This window comes from Limulus polyphemus, unplaced genomic scaffold (assembly GCF_000517525.1).
Source record: "Limulus polyphemus unplaced genomic scaffold, Limulus_polyphemus-2.1.2 Scaffold2720, whole genome shotgun sequence".
NCBI classification, from domain to species: Eukaryota; Metazoa; Arthropoda; class Merostomata; order Xiphosura; family Limulidae; genus Limulus; species Limulus polyphemus.
Window position 1 is genome coordinate 124,481 of NW_013668330.1, and position 14,315 is coordinate 138,795.

Consider the following 14,315-nt stretch of genomic DNA (forward strand, 5'->3'; position numbering starts at 1 on the left):
AAAAACTTTGGAAGGCTGTACTTTCAGTCATAGGGGGAGTTTGTAAAATAGACAGGCACGTTCAATACTAGAAAACCAATAGAAACCTACTTGCTCTTCTGAGAAACATCAACGCCCCTTAAAATTAAACTTTCCTGCGCTACACCAGACCGGAAAGGGCGAACAACAAATAGCTAAAAATTGAAAGTATGTAAACAAAATTTCGCATTTCTAAGACGAATGTACGATTCATTCAAGAACACAAATACCGTTATTAACTTTTGTTTTAATAACTCAAACTTTATATTCCCATTTTACATCATCTCAGAGTTTTACGTGAATTACCACTTCGCATTATTTGCGTCGAATTTAATAAAAACGAAAAAAAGGGAATTATTAAAAATTCTGAAAAAAAATCATGCAAAACAGTTTAAATATTTGGCAAAATTAAATACGGGGTTTACATGTCTTTTAAGTTTGAAAAAAAAAAACTGATCCCAAAATCAGGGGCTTGAATTCAAGAAATCACACATTAACTGGCCAATTGATAAAATGTAACGTTTTTTACTGGTCGTTAAATTAAATCAGGGGCTTGAATTCAAGAAATCACACATTAACTGGCCAATTGATAAAATGTAACGTTTTTTACTGGTCGTTAAATGAACTATAACGTTTTTAGCAGTGTTCAAATAATATTTAAAAAAATCTTGTACCTCACAAAGTGCAGTAAAAAGATCCCAGAAAAGTGTGGGTTAGATTTTAAATGTTGCTTAAATTATACATAATGAGAAATCTGGAGCTGCAGACGACCCCCAACACTAACAAATTGTATACAATAGACAATACACTAATAAGACAAGATAATCTAATGTATACAAACACGTTGACCTCTGTGAAGGTCTTCTATCTCTTCTGTTTAGCACCGATGTCATAGGAGAGAAGAGAAGTGTCTATGAAGGGAGGACCGAGGTCCTCCTCTTCTTCAGGGGGCAAGACGTACGTTTGTGGTGGAGCTACCTGTGGGCGACTCTGCGTCTGTGGAACAGAAGTTTGCTGGGAGTAGTATCGAGGAGGCTCTTGTTCCGGAACAGGTGCAGGGCCCGGTGCTGTGCCTCGTGGTGCGCCCTCGGGACCCACATCTCCCTGGGCGACAAAACCCCCTCGACCGGCGATGTATTTTACAATCCTCAGCTTGCCATCCGCATCCAGATAACCGTAAGAACCTTTCACCGTACCGTCGGGAAGTCGGGTCTCTGTCCGGTAGCTCTGACCGAGTGGACCTCGGCCGGTGTCGTAGGTGAAGTCATAGATGCCGTCCAACCCAGATCCAATTTCTACTTTGTGGACGAGGGCCGGTGGGTGGTAGATTCGAGGAGGTTGAGTGGTGGTAGTGGGGGGATACAGATACTGGTACGCATTTCGCTGACCCCAGATGGACACACATAAACATGACAGAAGTACCTGGACAAAAAAAACACCACAGTTTAAATATAACTAAGATAAAAACAAGATAGCAAAAGAGGTCTTTAAAAAAATAGCCTTATTAATACGGTTAGTTAATGACAAGGGCTTTTCAGTATTTGTCAGTCATTTCTACCGAATTATCTACACGAGGATAAATTGTTAACAGAATGAAGAAACGTTTTAGAACCTGATCAAAGTTACTTACAAGTCGAAGCATCTTAAGACAGTCTACAGAAGAAACTTCCCTGTTCTGTGTTTTCTTAACCGTCTTGACTTCCTTTTATACCTATATTCATGGTCATCTGTACAATACGGAAAGCGCAGTTTCCTGCTGATCTTGTCAGCTCTGCACGTCATTAACCCAGATCCGGGAGGCAGTACCGTTGTCACCTTGATCTTTGTGGTTTTCATATGGGATCTAAAACCTATACTTTAATGTGAAGATGACACGCCAGCACTCTACAGTGGGGGAACACATCCCCCCTTTCAACGAGGATCAACCTAGATTCATGTTGATGAGTTTCACTTTTTTTACCAAGGTTGCTGACTACACCTGCACGTGCAGAGATTTATCAAAAACAACAACAGGGATTAGAAGAACCCAGCCAAGAATTGTTAACACGTTCAGGCGTTATCTATGATAAAATATTCAAATCAATTTAAATTTAACATACCTAGCAGAAAAACAGGAAGTGAAGCGTGGAAGACGAGACGTGATGTTGACTGAATGGGATCAAGAAAACAACAACATTTTACTAAATGTGTTTTATTTAGTTTAACTTTAGATCAAACGTAAAAGTGGGTCGTCAGATTGTGTGGAAGGGTGTTTGTTTGCTTTTTATAGCATTGGGTTAGCTACAAAGTCCACTGCGGGAATCAAACATCGGATTTTAGCGTTGTAAGTCCATAAACTTACCGCTTTCCTATTGGGAGACAAAAAATAGTCGATATGGTTATGTGATAAATATTTAGTAAGTTAGAGGTTTTTTACACTAAAACTATTTACTGGACCATCAATATTTACAAATTTGTTCTGAGCTAAAAAAAAAAATTAAAAATGACTTAACTCAATTTCATTGTTTTAGCTTTCCTAAACTTTCAAACACGTGACAGGATTGTTTTGGTGATTTGATACATTTTTCATTATATTTTTGTTGTTGTTGTGGCAAATAGTAAGGGCCTATTTTTCTTCAAGAAAATAATATTTGTGACGAGAATACACACAGTTCAAATAATGTAACAAAACCGAAACCTAATCAAAGCATGCTGTTGTCAACGGATACAGGTTAAAGATTTAAAATATATTACGCTAGCGGAATAAAACATGAACACTTGATTTGGCGGGAAAGTGAGCTGGTCTCAGACTCCAAGTAATAAAAATCTGTTAAGTAGAATAGCTAACAGTACTGATGGCAAGGTACCGAACGTTCCTGGAACTAGACACCCATACCAACAACAAAAATAGGCTTAGGTATTTATAAGGCAGGTTTTTAAAGGGTGTGCCTGTAAAGATGAAATTCGTGCTTTAAAATAAGGTTGCTAGCTTTTCCTCCTTTAGCAGACAGGCTAGAATCAAATCAACAGTCTTAGACGCTTACGTGTCTTTCTTTCTGTTCAGTAGTATATTTTCTATCTTTGTCTCTTCGTTCCTTTTTTATTTAACGGTTCATAAACCAAAAATATGTTTTCCTTATTTTCCTAAGTTTGAAACTTGCGTAGTAATTCATCCATTTCTTAAATACACGAATATCCTTTTTTGCTAGATCTATTTTAAGAGTCTCCACCCATTAGTTTCTTGATATTCAGACTGTGACCACTGTTTCGTATGTTATTAAAACCAACCATACAAAAAGCTGCCCAGGGTCACAAAGTTGAGTAGCTCTACACACGGTTACAAGGGCCTGGCATGACCTGGTGGTTAGGACGCTCAATCTGAGGGTTAGCGAGTTCGAATCCAAACGTGCTCGCCCCTTTTCATCTGTGGGGGCGTTATAATGTGACGGTCAATCCCACTATTCGTTGGTAAAAAAGGGTAGCCTAAGAGTTGGCGGTGATGACTAGCTGTCTTCCTTCTAGTCTTTCACTGCTAAATTATGGATGGCTATCGCAAATAGCCCTCGTGACGCTTTGCGCGAAATTCAAACCAAAACCAAATCACAAAGAAGTACACTGGTCATTTCTTTCTTTTTTTACCTTAAAGAAATTGTTGATTTTATTACAAAACTGCATTTGTTGGCGACGACAGAATATGTTAGTAGTTAGCTCTGAAAATTATTCAAACTTCTCCTTGTAGTATGATCCTGCCTATCAAATAAATCTGGGTGTAATGATATCTCTTAGAAGCGACAAAATTCGCTAATGTAAGTGAATGACCACAAGAGGGCTGAATTATTGTTAATAGCTGGAACCATAAACAAGCTTTATTATGTATCATTTTGTTAATCAAAAACAAACTTTTAAGCGCATTTCATAAAAGGGGAAGCGCAAATATATATATAAACATCAAAGCGACGTTGTCGTTAGGCCTACTGAGTTACAACAAACGTAGTAGTGATCATTTACAAAAGCCATTTGTTACAACAACAACCGTTATGACGTGAACGCCTTTTTTCCAAGCTGGAGAAGCCTGATTACAATTAATTATACTTGTCATCAGAAATTAGTATTAGGCCTACTATACTTTTGTAACACTGCATTCTGTATCTAATACCTTAGATATTTTCAAGTACTATAAGAGTGTATAATACTAGTATTTCAACTTGGACAACATGATGAAACGTTAAATAAACAGTACTAGCGTAAATAAAGACATTTACTGGGATTGTTCATGTCTTATTCTGACTTTGTTTTGGAGAAACGCCATATTGGGCTATCTGCTTTATCCACCACAGGGAATCGAGCCACGTATTTTAGCGTTGCAAGTCCGTAGACTTTTCAACAGGGGGACAGTAGTCTGGCTACATCCTAAAAGAGCTGTTAAAACGATACATGTAATAACAGAACTTTAAAAAGAAAAAGCACATTATTTGACGAGTTTGTAATATTATATCTTTTTTCTTTGGGGGTGATGATGGTGTTAGTAAGTTTGTTTGGAATTAAGCACAAAGCTACACGATGGGCTGTCTGTGCTCTGCCCACCACGGGTATCGAAACCCGGTTTCTAGCGTTGTAAGTCCGCAGACATACCGCTGTGCCACTGGGGGGGGGGGGCGTTAGTAAATTACCGTTGGCAGTTGATACACGTAACTGTGAGTAAACAAATATCAAAAACCCATTATTCGCATAACGATTTCTTTATTCAAACTTCCCAGTTTTTTTCTGCGTGTCTTTCTTTGTTAACTTATAGATAACTCATAAATTAATCATTCATCTTTATTAAAAATCCTTATTTACAAATTACCGTAAGCAGTTAATATAATAATAACAATACACTGTGCTTTATGGTAATAATATTTATTAACATGTCAAACATAATAATTTTATGCGTAAGCAAAGTGTACTAGTGATATTTTGTTTTGTTTTTTGCAGGTAAGGGCAGAGCTACACAATGGGCTATCTTTGGTCTGTCCACCAGGGTTATCGAAGCCTGGTTTTAAGCGTTGTGTGTACTAGTGAAGAGAGAGAGAGAGAGAAAAAAGGTTTTCTACTTTATCCAGGATCTAAATAGGATCGTTTTTAAGTTTATTGTGAATGACTTAAGAAAAATTTATGATAATTTCTTTTTACTTACTTAATCTAGTTTGTTTCTTTTTGAAGTTAAGCACAAAGCTACACAATGGGCTATTTGTGCTCTGCCCACCACGGGTATCGAAAACCGGTTTCTAGCGTTGTAAGTCCGCAGACATACCGCTGTGTCACGGGGAGGGCACTTAATCTAGTTCACACCATAACAGTTGTTGTCGTTCATGCAAGGCCAAATTTAGACCTTTTAAGGCCCCCATGAAATACTGCGATGCTGGAGGCTCCCCTTCTTTGAGGCTCGAGGCCCCATGAAATTGTATGGGTTGCACCCCTTCTCAATCCAGCATGAAAGTTGATGATATAAATAGCGCGTAGACGTCTGTTGTATCCCAGCCGGCCTGATGAGCCCTGGTATAGAGCGAAAGGCTTCGTCAGCACTGAATATGGCTGATGTAGTGTGGTTGATATATGTTATAATATATTATTCTTCGTTTTCACTCATAAGTTCTTAGAATCACACTCATCCAGCAGCTTTGTTCACTAGATATTACTGCACGTTTCCCAGTTGTTAACGCTCTGTACTAGGAGGTCTAAGGTTAAAGTTCCAACATGCCACTGTAAATACATCGCAGTTCTGATGTCACATAACATGCCGTTATGTTTGAAGTACTACATATTATTGTATTACATAAAAACCTTTTGAAATTTTAGTTAAAGTGGCGATAATTTCTGTTTGTTCTTCGTACGCACGAGCGAGAGATTGCAAAGTGTAAATTTTGTTTCCATCTACTTCCAAAACTTGAATGAAACAGCTTGTTAACGGTGCTACAACATTTGGAACTTGCGGGTTGGATGTTATAACAGTTAGTTAGACATTTGTTGGATTATTTTGTGAAGTTTGACACATTTCATCTTATAATACTGTAAATTTTCAGACACTAGTAAATATATTGGATAATGTAATTAAATATATTATGTATTAATACGACAAGAAGAAGAAGATACGTTAAGATGTTAAAAAGTGTCAGTATGAAAAATCAGCGAAGCTTGGAGGCAAGGTTGTAGAAACGTTGGCTGTTTAAAAACTTGGAGTTTAAAAATTAAAGTTGATTAAATATTTTAAAGGTTATTACAGTAGTAATGGGCTGTAAAGTTTTATGTTATTAATTTTAGCAATAAAGTTAGAAAAAAAGAACTTTTTATCTTTGCAAACGTTTCGCCATTACAGCTTCATCAGGTTTACTAGCACAAAAAAACAACAACATAAAAACGCGATGTACACTAGAGATGGTAGGCCTAAAATTTACGAGAAAAAATCACAAGATGTACATAGGTTTTTTTCCACATTTTTCATAAGTTCTCATTTTTGTATTCAAAATTAGAGACATAAAAAATAGCATTTCAGATTTATCTTTTGTATTTCACTCCTCTGATCTGAATCTCAAAATAAAAAGGTTGGAAGAGTATCGCAAAAAAAAAAATATGAAATTTACATGATTTTTGACACAAATTTTAGGCCTACTGACTTCTAATTTTTAGCGTGGATGATTGTTGAATTGTACGCCTGAACAAGAAAGGCCAACGTTCTGTCAAAACATTTAGTATGTCCCCCGAAAACAACAACAACAAAACAAATCACTTCATTGTGCTTATAAATCGTTGTTTGCACAATATGCTTCCTTATTCAAGGCAGTTAATTAGCTCAGTGCTACAAGTTTAAGTTTGTGTTTGAGACAAAGTATATTAGCATAATTAATTGAGTAATCTTGACATAATGTTAATATCGATAATGTTAAATTGCTATACAAGCACGAAACTAAGCAGAAACAGTCCCATTAAATACCTGGTCGCTTCGCCTTTTTCATATTGGAAATATTTCAATGTTCGGTAGACTTATGTATGTCATGAGCGTGGAAATATTGTTGGTATTTCAAATAGTATTGCTAGTTTCGGAGTTGCTCATTTCACACGCCAGGGCATTGTACAAGAAATACAACATTAGCAAGTAATAATGGGAATTTCTGTTTTGCCGGTGTTTATTTGACAAGTTAGGCCTATTGTTAATTACTTCATGTTTGAAACTTGAAATAAAACGATCTTCTTATAATTTAATGGGTTGATATTTGCATTCTTCGTTTCACCGAATAATCCAAAAGAACCCATCCAACAACGGAAACCGTTACAACAATACTTTTCTGATATACCCTAAATTAATTTTGGTTACTATATGGTGAAGTAAAACGGATTCAAAACACCATAGATATTATATTACACTTCACCATTATAATAGGCCTAATAGTATTTCTTTGATTTGCTGACCCAAGCTGTACTGATGAGCCTTGAATAGGCGAAACTGCAGTCCACAGCAGAGGGTACGGCCAATCAGAGAATGCAATAAGGCCTCTACGTCAAAGATTCTCTTTTCAATCTTATCTTTGGTGTGAAAGAAAAGAAATTTTTAACATATATCGAAATTTAAGAAATATCCTAATGTTAATGTAACAATTTTCTACAAATGAAACTTATGTGCTGATAAAAATAGTCTTGGAATTGATTGTAATAATTAAAATCAACTTGATTATAAATTAGCTCAAAAGCTCAAATATTGTTTTATTTTCCAAAGGTAAAACAATTTTAACTCATATATGTTTTTTATTATATATCTATTATAAAAACTCATCACAACAGTTGCTAGGGGACGATACTTGAAAATTCTGAGTGGAGTTGACGTAGTTAACATTACCAACTTGAGCAAGTGAAATTAAAAAGAGGGTCAGAAAGCTTGATAAAATAGCTAACTTTGATTCCAGGCTCGAACTTCTTGGCTTTTTTTTTTACAGCATATGATAATTTGGTCTTGTCAGGTGTTGCCTGAAAAAATACTCAACAGTTGTTAAAACTTACCAATATGGATGACAAACTGATACTTATCTCAACAATTTATAAGCAACCCTTTAAACCTAATCATCGATAAAATCCTGGTGAATTCTCGGTACGTTTGAAACACTGAAGTATCAAGAGCATTATTTTCAGCCAAGAACAAAATAGTTTCAGCTTGAAAAGTTTCAACAAATCGACGTTTGTAGTTCAACCTGTGACGTTAACCTAGGGATGTGACAATTTTTAAATTTAATATTTCCAGCACTTGTGCATATGAACCACGCTTTAATATTTGCGAAACAGGAAAAGTTTGTTTTAGAGCTCGTGGACACCAAGTAGTAAAGCTAACTAAGATTGTCGTATTCCGATGTTATAAGAAAGAGTCGATGGATCAAAAACAGGTCTGTTATTGTTCTCGACTCTCCTGTATTGAGTTGGGGCTTGCTGTGGGGGAGCACCTCTGTATTGATTCTGGGGAGAGTACTGCGGGGGAGGCCTACCATACTGCTGTTGTGCCGGAGGTCCATAATGTGGTTGTGGGGCAGCGTGACGGGCTGCCTGCTGTTGGGAGATGTGTTGAGGACCAGGGGCCGTGCCCCTAGGAACGCCCTCTGGATCAAGATCGCCAGAAGCCTTAAAACCGTGTTTGTCAGCTCTATATCTGACAATTCTTTTTTTGCCATCGGTATCGACATAACCGTAGGCTCCCTCAACAGTGCCATCTGGAAGGCGTTTCTCCTTTCGGAAACTCTGGCCTGCAGAACCCATGCCCGTGTCGTATCCGAAGTCGTAGTCGCCTTCAAGTTTGGTCCCAATCTTCACAAAGTGTACCGGGGCTGGGGGGTGGTAATTCTGGGGCCTGTGTGTTGGCTGAGGTTGTACTGGAACTTGTTGAGGAGCCTGTTGAATTTGATTGACTCGAGCTTGTTGTACAGCTAGTGCTTCTTGCTGTTCTTGCTTGAGGTACGAAGCAAGGAGACTAGCTCCTCCATTTTGGGAATAGGAGAGCTGGACCAGGCAAAGGAAAACTAGGAAAACCTGTGAAACAAACCATTTCACGAAAGTTAAAAAAACAAGAGGAGTGATTCGATATTTGATGTCAACCTTGAAAGTCAGGTATGACCAGAATTTGTTGTTTTATTCTGATTATCTTTTATAAGCAAAAATTTCAATTATGTAAATTATATGTGTTTTATGTGAGTGTAGAAGAGTATATGTTAGAACAGATGTTTTTTAATTTGACATTAAAGAAAAAGAAGAAAATAACTGTTGTTTTACCTTTGAATAAATGACCTCTTTCCACTTGAAGAGAATATGGGACTAATAATTCATTCTTATTTTATTAATGAGAATTTCTGAAAGTTATTTCAAATTGCTACGCACTGTCTTTGTATTTAAAACCAAACACTGGATTTGAATATTATGATTGACTTTAGTCTGTCTGTAGTCTTGCTTTCATGGACTTTCAGTCTTTCTGAGACTCTCTCCAGTTAAGAAACTTACTACACCTAATTTTGTTGGTGAAGGGGGTTCTAAAATATCTTTAATTATGAAAACGTTAAAACTAATTCATAGGTGCTTTGTCTTAGTTACAGTTGTTTTCTACAAAAAGATTAAAAGTAATTTCAATTAAATATAATATCAACAAACAGTTCTATTTCCACATACAATTATATGATTCGAAAAAAAACTTTTGTTCATTTAAAAAGTCTGGATGAGTTTTTTTAAGATATGTTTTTACTACAACATATCTTTCAATATAGAAGCTATAAATTGGAAATAATTCTAAAGTTAGGATTCAAGACTTATTTACTATAATAATACTCAGTTTTTGTTTGTCCTGAAAATGCGCGAGCACCTTACTATCTGAGTGCATATGAGCGCACACTTAATTTCAACAGATGTAAAAAAAAGGGGCGGATGTAAATATACTTTAGTAGACATCTTGTACAACATATTAAAACCTTATCAGTTTTTAAAAAGACCTAATGTTAGGTCGTAGAATAACATTAAGTTTATTTATTGATGGTATTAAGTACGGTAAAGTTTAACCCTAACTAAACTAGAGCAAAAAACGAACAGGTGACAAATTACATTTCTTTTTATCGAATATGGGCCGTATTTAATAAAGGCTCAACTAATGTTAGGCCTAAGACAAGTGGACTTGTATATTTCGGTGTATGCGATTAGAATTCTTTCGTATTATTCTAGAAATCCTGTATTTAAGGAAGTACCTTTGCAATAAAGATAGTAATTTGACTGAAAATGTTTTGTATTCTGCTAGTTTAGTAATACAACTCAAAACTTACCAAGCAATTCATGGTCAGTGAGATAGTCTATTAGCAGGTCAGTAGGAGATAATTCTAACTATAGTTAGAGTGAAGTTACGTTCCTCACTGGCTATCTTATATTTTTGTCATCTTTTATATAGAAGTTGAGATAATCAAAGCAAGTGACACACCCTTTGTTGTCTCTTGCTAAGACCGATAGGCCTATAGACTTGTTACACTTTGTAATTGGCTGTATTTCAAAGTCTTCTCTAAACGCTACTAACCTTCACAGGAAGTGATTTCCATCTCCAAATCTAAAAAGAAAAAAATTACCCTCTGTCAAACCTGATGACCTCGAAAAGACACGCCCTGTTAAAAATACAGACTAAATGTAGAACATTGAAATAATTTCCATCAATTGTTTTCTAAAGTTACACATACAAAACGGCCGTAGGGATGGTTTTTTTTTTGGCACAAAAGAAGAAAAAACTTTGCGATAGCTATAACATAACCATCAGCTGGTCAACTCCAAATAATTGTTATTTCTCCTAAATTCTCTGACGTTTAGTAAGTTAACAATCTATACTACAATATTTGCATTTTTGAAGGAACATTAAAAAAATTCTACTTTTAAAGGTTAATCTGATGTTCCCATTATTTGTCCTAGGCCTAATTATGTTTTCGATTTTAGAAAGATAATACATGAATATTAACTATTCATAAAAAAATATGTTTTTATTCTATATTTGCTAAATGCTTACTAATTATTTTTATTCAAATCTTTCGCTTGTTATTACGTACACAGCTACACAGTGGGCTTTCTTTTCTTTGCCCACTACGGGTATCTAAAGCCGGTTTTTAGCGTTATAAGCCTTCAGACTTACCGCTAAGCCACTGGAGAGCTATTGAAGTCTTTTATTTTTATATGGAAATTTCGGGTCGGTAATAACTTCTGCAAACAGGCAAAAACATTGAGCTTAAAAACTTTATATGAAAATATTTATATGTATGACAACTTATCAAGATACGAAGTTAAGGTTTTGATGTAAATGTCAATAGGAAATTAAAATAAATTTTCAATCTGAATATCGTGGACTGAACAACAAGATCTCAGATTCTAAAGTTTAAGTTTAGACTTCCCTAATTTTGAAGAACTGATCAAAAGGCAGAAGGAAAGCTAGCCAGCAGCAGCTGCCGCCGTAACAAGGACCTTTTCCGATTTTTATACTGAATAACAGGAGTATTTTTTAACCCTCATCATTAGCAAGTCTGACACTAATTACTTTTAATTACTTATATTATTTATATCATCAATGATTAACAACAATTTTCAGCACATTTTTTTCAAAGAACATTTTCCTTTCAAATAACCAAGTAAAATTAATTACTTTTGATTAATAAAATAAAACAGTATTAATATTCAATTGTTATTTAAGTGCAATCCCCTGTCCCGATATTTATACGGTATTTAGGACATCAATGGCTATACGGTTGAATACAAATCGAAATCATTGTGATAGGCTTAGGGCGTGAGTTGCCTGTGTGATAGAGCTCTCGATTTCCGGATACCACAAAATATTTCCTGCATTTTAAGCTGTGGGTGCGTTATAAGAGTGATGGTCAATCTCGTAGTGTGAATGGTGGGTCGTCGGGTGCTGCTGATTGACTACCCTCCTTCAGGTCAATAGTTCACAATTAGGAACAGTAGCAGATAGCCTTGGTAACTTTGCCATAAATACAAATACTGATATGATTAAGTATTGGTAAAAATGAAAGTTTAATATAAATTATGTTTGAGGTTTCAAAAAAAGAAAAAAAGAAATACGGATAATGTATTATCACCAGTAGGCGGTACAACTTTTGTTAATTTAAATTTTTGTACCAGTTTACCATGAAACCATTGTCATCATATAATGTAATAAACTGTTTGAATTAGAAATCACAAAAACTACGAAACTATGGCTGTTAAAAAAATCACCTTATACTGCATATTATTATTATTATTTTCCTTTACATTTCTCATAATTTGCCCATTGCAGAGTAAAAGGAACGAAGAAATATACAGTCATCTCCTCTCTAACTTGATTTTTATCAAAAATCATTAGGCCTATTGATTTCCAATGCTTTGCTAGTTTACGGAGTTTTGAAATCGTGTTTCTAAACAGTAGGTTGTATACAGTTCATTACCTTACGATTTTTATTTATTTAATTTTTCATATCTAAGACAGTAGAAATAACATAATATAAAGGGAATATGTTTAAAATATTCTGTCGCTGTTACTGATGCAGGAAAAGGTTTCCGGTTAAGTTCATATTTGCATAGACATATAGTTACGACAAGAAAAAGACAACAAAAGAAAAGGTAAGCCTCGTTAGGACTTGTGTAAAGGAAGTAAGCGACTCATGTAAGGATGACGATTACAGAATTAAGCTAACACATCGTATATGAGGTAGGCTATTGTTTGATAAAGAAAGTTGTCATTTATTTATTTATTATCGTTTACAAAGTGTAAGCAACTTTGAAGGATAAAATATGATAAGTAAAAATTCTCTGCTCGTTTTCAGATCAAGATGTTTAATGATACTGTATTTTCAAGTATGTGTGTGTGTATATATGTCAAATATACTAATATGTTATGACAAGTAAAATTGTAATTATTATACGCTGTTTTGTAAAAGGCATTCACACAATAACAGTTAATACATATAGCCTAATCTGTGTCGGGTCCATAGCGTTAGTGCAGTTGTTAATATATGACTGCATCAAACTTTGTAGGCTTCTTTACAGTAACACAAGATAGCCCATTGTGTAGCTTTGTGCTTAAACACCAAACAAACAAAATCTTTACAGTAGTGATATCTGAAGTACAGGCCCATTAATTTTATTTTATCAATGAATATATGTTTGTATTTATAAGTTTATACTGCTGTGAAGAATAAATGTTTTATTGTTAAATTTGAAAAATTTATAGAGGAGAAGGCGCTGATTATATATTTTAGTAAAACTTTTTGTTGTTAAGGGACCGAATAAATAATTCAGTGATTAAAAATACAGAAAATGGAAAACTATTATTGTCTCATGACAAATATAATTGTTAAAGCACAGTTGTCACAAAACGCTAGCCTGTTATATTTTTAACACTACATTCTTTATTTTAAGAAGAAAAGTAACATTTTAAAATAGGCTATTTTTCGGTGTTTTATTTATACGTATTAAAATTGGTGTTTTTCGGAGTTTTCGCTTTTAATACTGTAATGAGTATACTAATAATCCGTATATTCTCTGCACACTAATTTCCCTTATAGGAGTAATAACATATACATAACATAATATACGTTTTATTTATTGCTATAAAAGTAAGTAAAATTTAGAAACGTATTAGGTTAGAGTGGCTAAAATAATAACAATTATACACGAGTTCATATGGAAAGGGTTAAATCTCGCGAACACAGTGACTTCGGAAAGTGGGGACGTTAATTTAAACTGAATAACCATTTCCAGTGTTTATTGAAAAAATACCGATTTCATTATTATTATTATTATTCTATATCGAGTATGTTTATCAGTTAAAATCGAAAATCAGAAGCCCTAAGTTATAGTTCATGTGCGTGTCAATTGTTTTCAATGTGCGTTTTTGTAGTTAAGTTTACAGAAAAGTGAACGACTATATAAACCAGAACAAGTTTTGTTTTTCTTTCTCTCAACACCATATTTGTACTTCTTCAGGAACGACCTTCTGTTTAAAACTGGTTAGCTTTAGTGTCTCTAACAAGCTTTAAACTTTCAATTTGCTCTATGCAACAATGGAATAATAGAAAATGAAAGCACGTGCGAGATATTATATAATATGTCCAGTAAGCACATCATAATATTAGTTTATAAAAGTAAATAATATATTTTCAATTCATAAAACCTTGTAATTGACAGAAAAATTTAAATAATGCTAATAAAAGTTGATAAAATATAAAAATTCAGGCTACCATTCTTCTTCTTCAGGCCTCAAAGGAAAACGGGACCTTTTTTTTTAGCCGCGGCATGTC

The 14,315-nt window shown here is 34.7% G+C and overlaps 2 protein-coding genes across 2 annotated transcripts in view; both read right to left on the bottom strand.

Annotated features, from left to right (window-relative positions):
* Window positions 1–856: 856 nt before the first annotated feature.
* LOC106467726 lies at window positions 857–1,692 on the bottom strand. Its single transcript, XM_013928101.2, has 2 exons — window positions 1,649–1,692; window positions 857–1,440 (listed from the first exon to the last, which is right to left on the bottom strand). Exons 1-2 carry the CDS (start codon window positions 1,658–1,660, stop codon window positions 883–885), a joined length of 570 nt encoding a protein of 189 aa, XP_013783555.1. The 5' UTR covers window positions 1,661–1,692; the 3' UTR covers window positions 857–882.
* A 6,122-nt stretch (window positions 1,693–7,814) lies between these two features.
* The window catches only part of LOC111087835 (endocuticle structural glycoprotein SgAbd-1-like), a 15,842-nt gene continuing 9,341 nt past the window's right edge, over window positions 7,815–14,315 (bottom strand). The window contains exons 2-3 of the mRNA XM_022395914.1: window positions 10,314–10,588; window positions 7,815–9,042 (exon numbers count right to left, since the gene is read on the bottom strand). Of these exons, the coding sequence (XP_022251622.1) occupies window positions 8,353–9,042; window positions 10,314–10,325 (702 nt within the window). The 5' untranslated portion in view covers window positions 10,326–10,588 and the 3' untranslated portion in view covers window positions 7,815–8,352. The remainder of the gene's footprint in view (window positions 9,043–10,313; window positions 10,589–14,315) is intronic.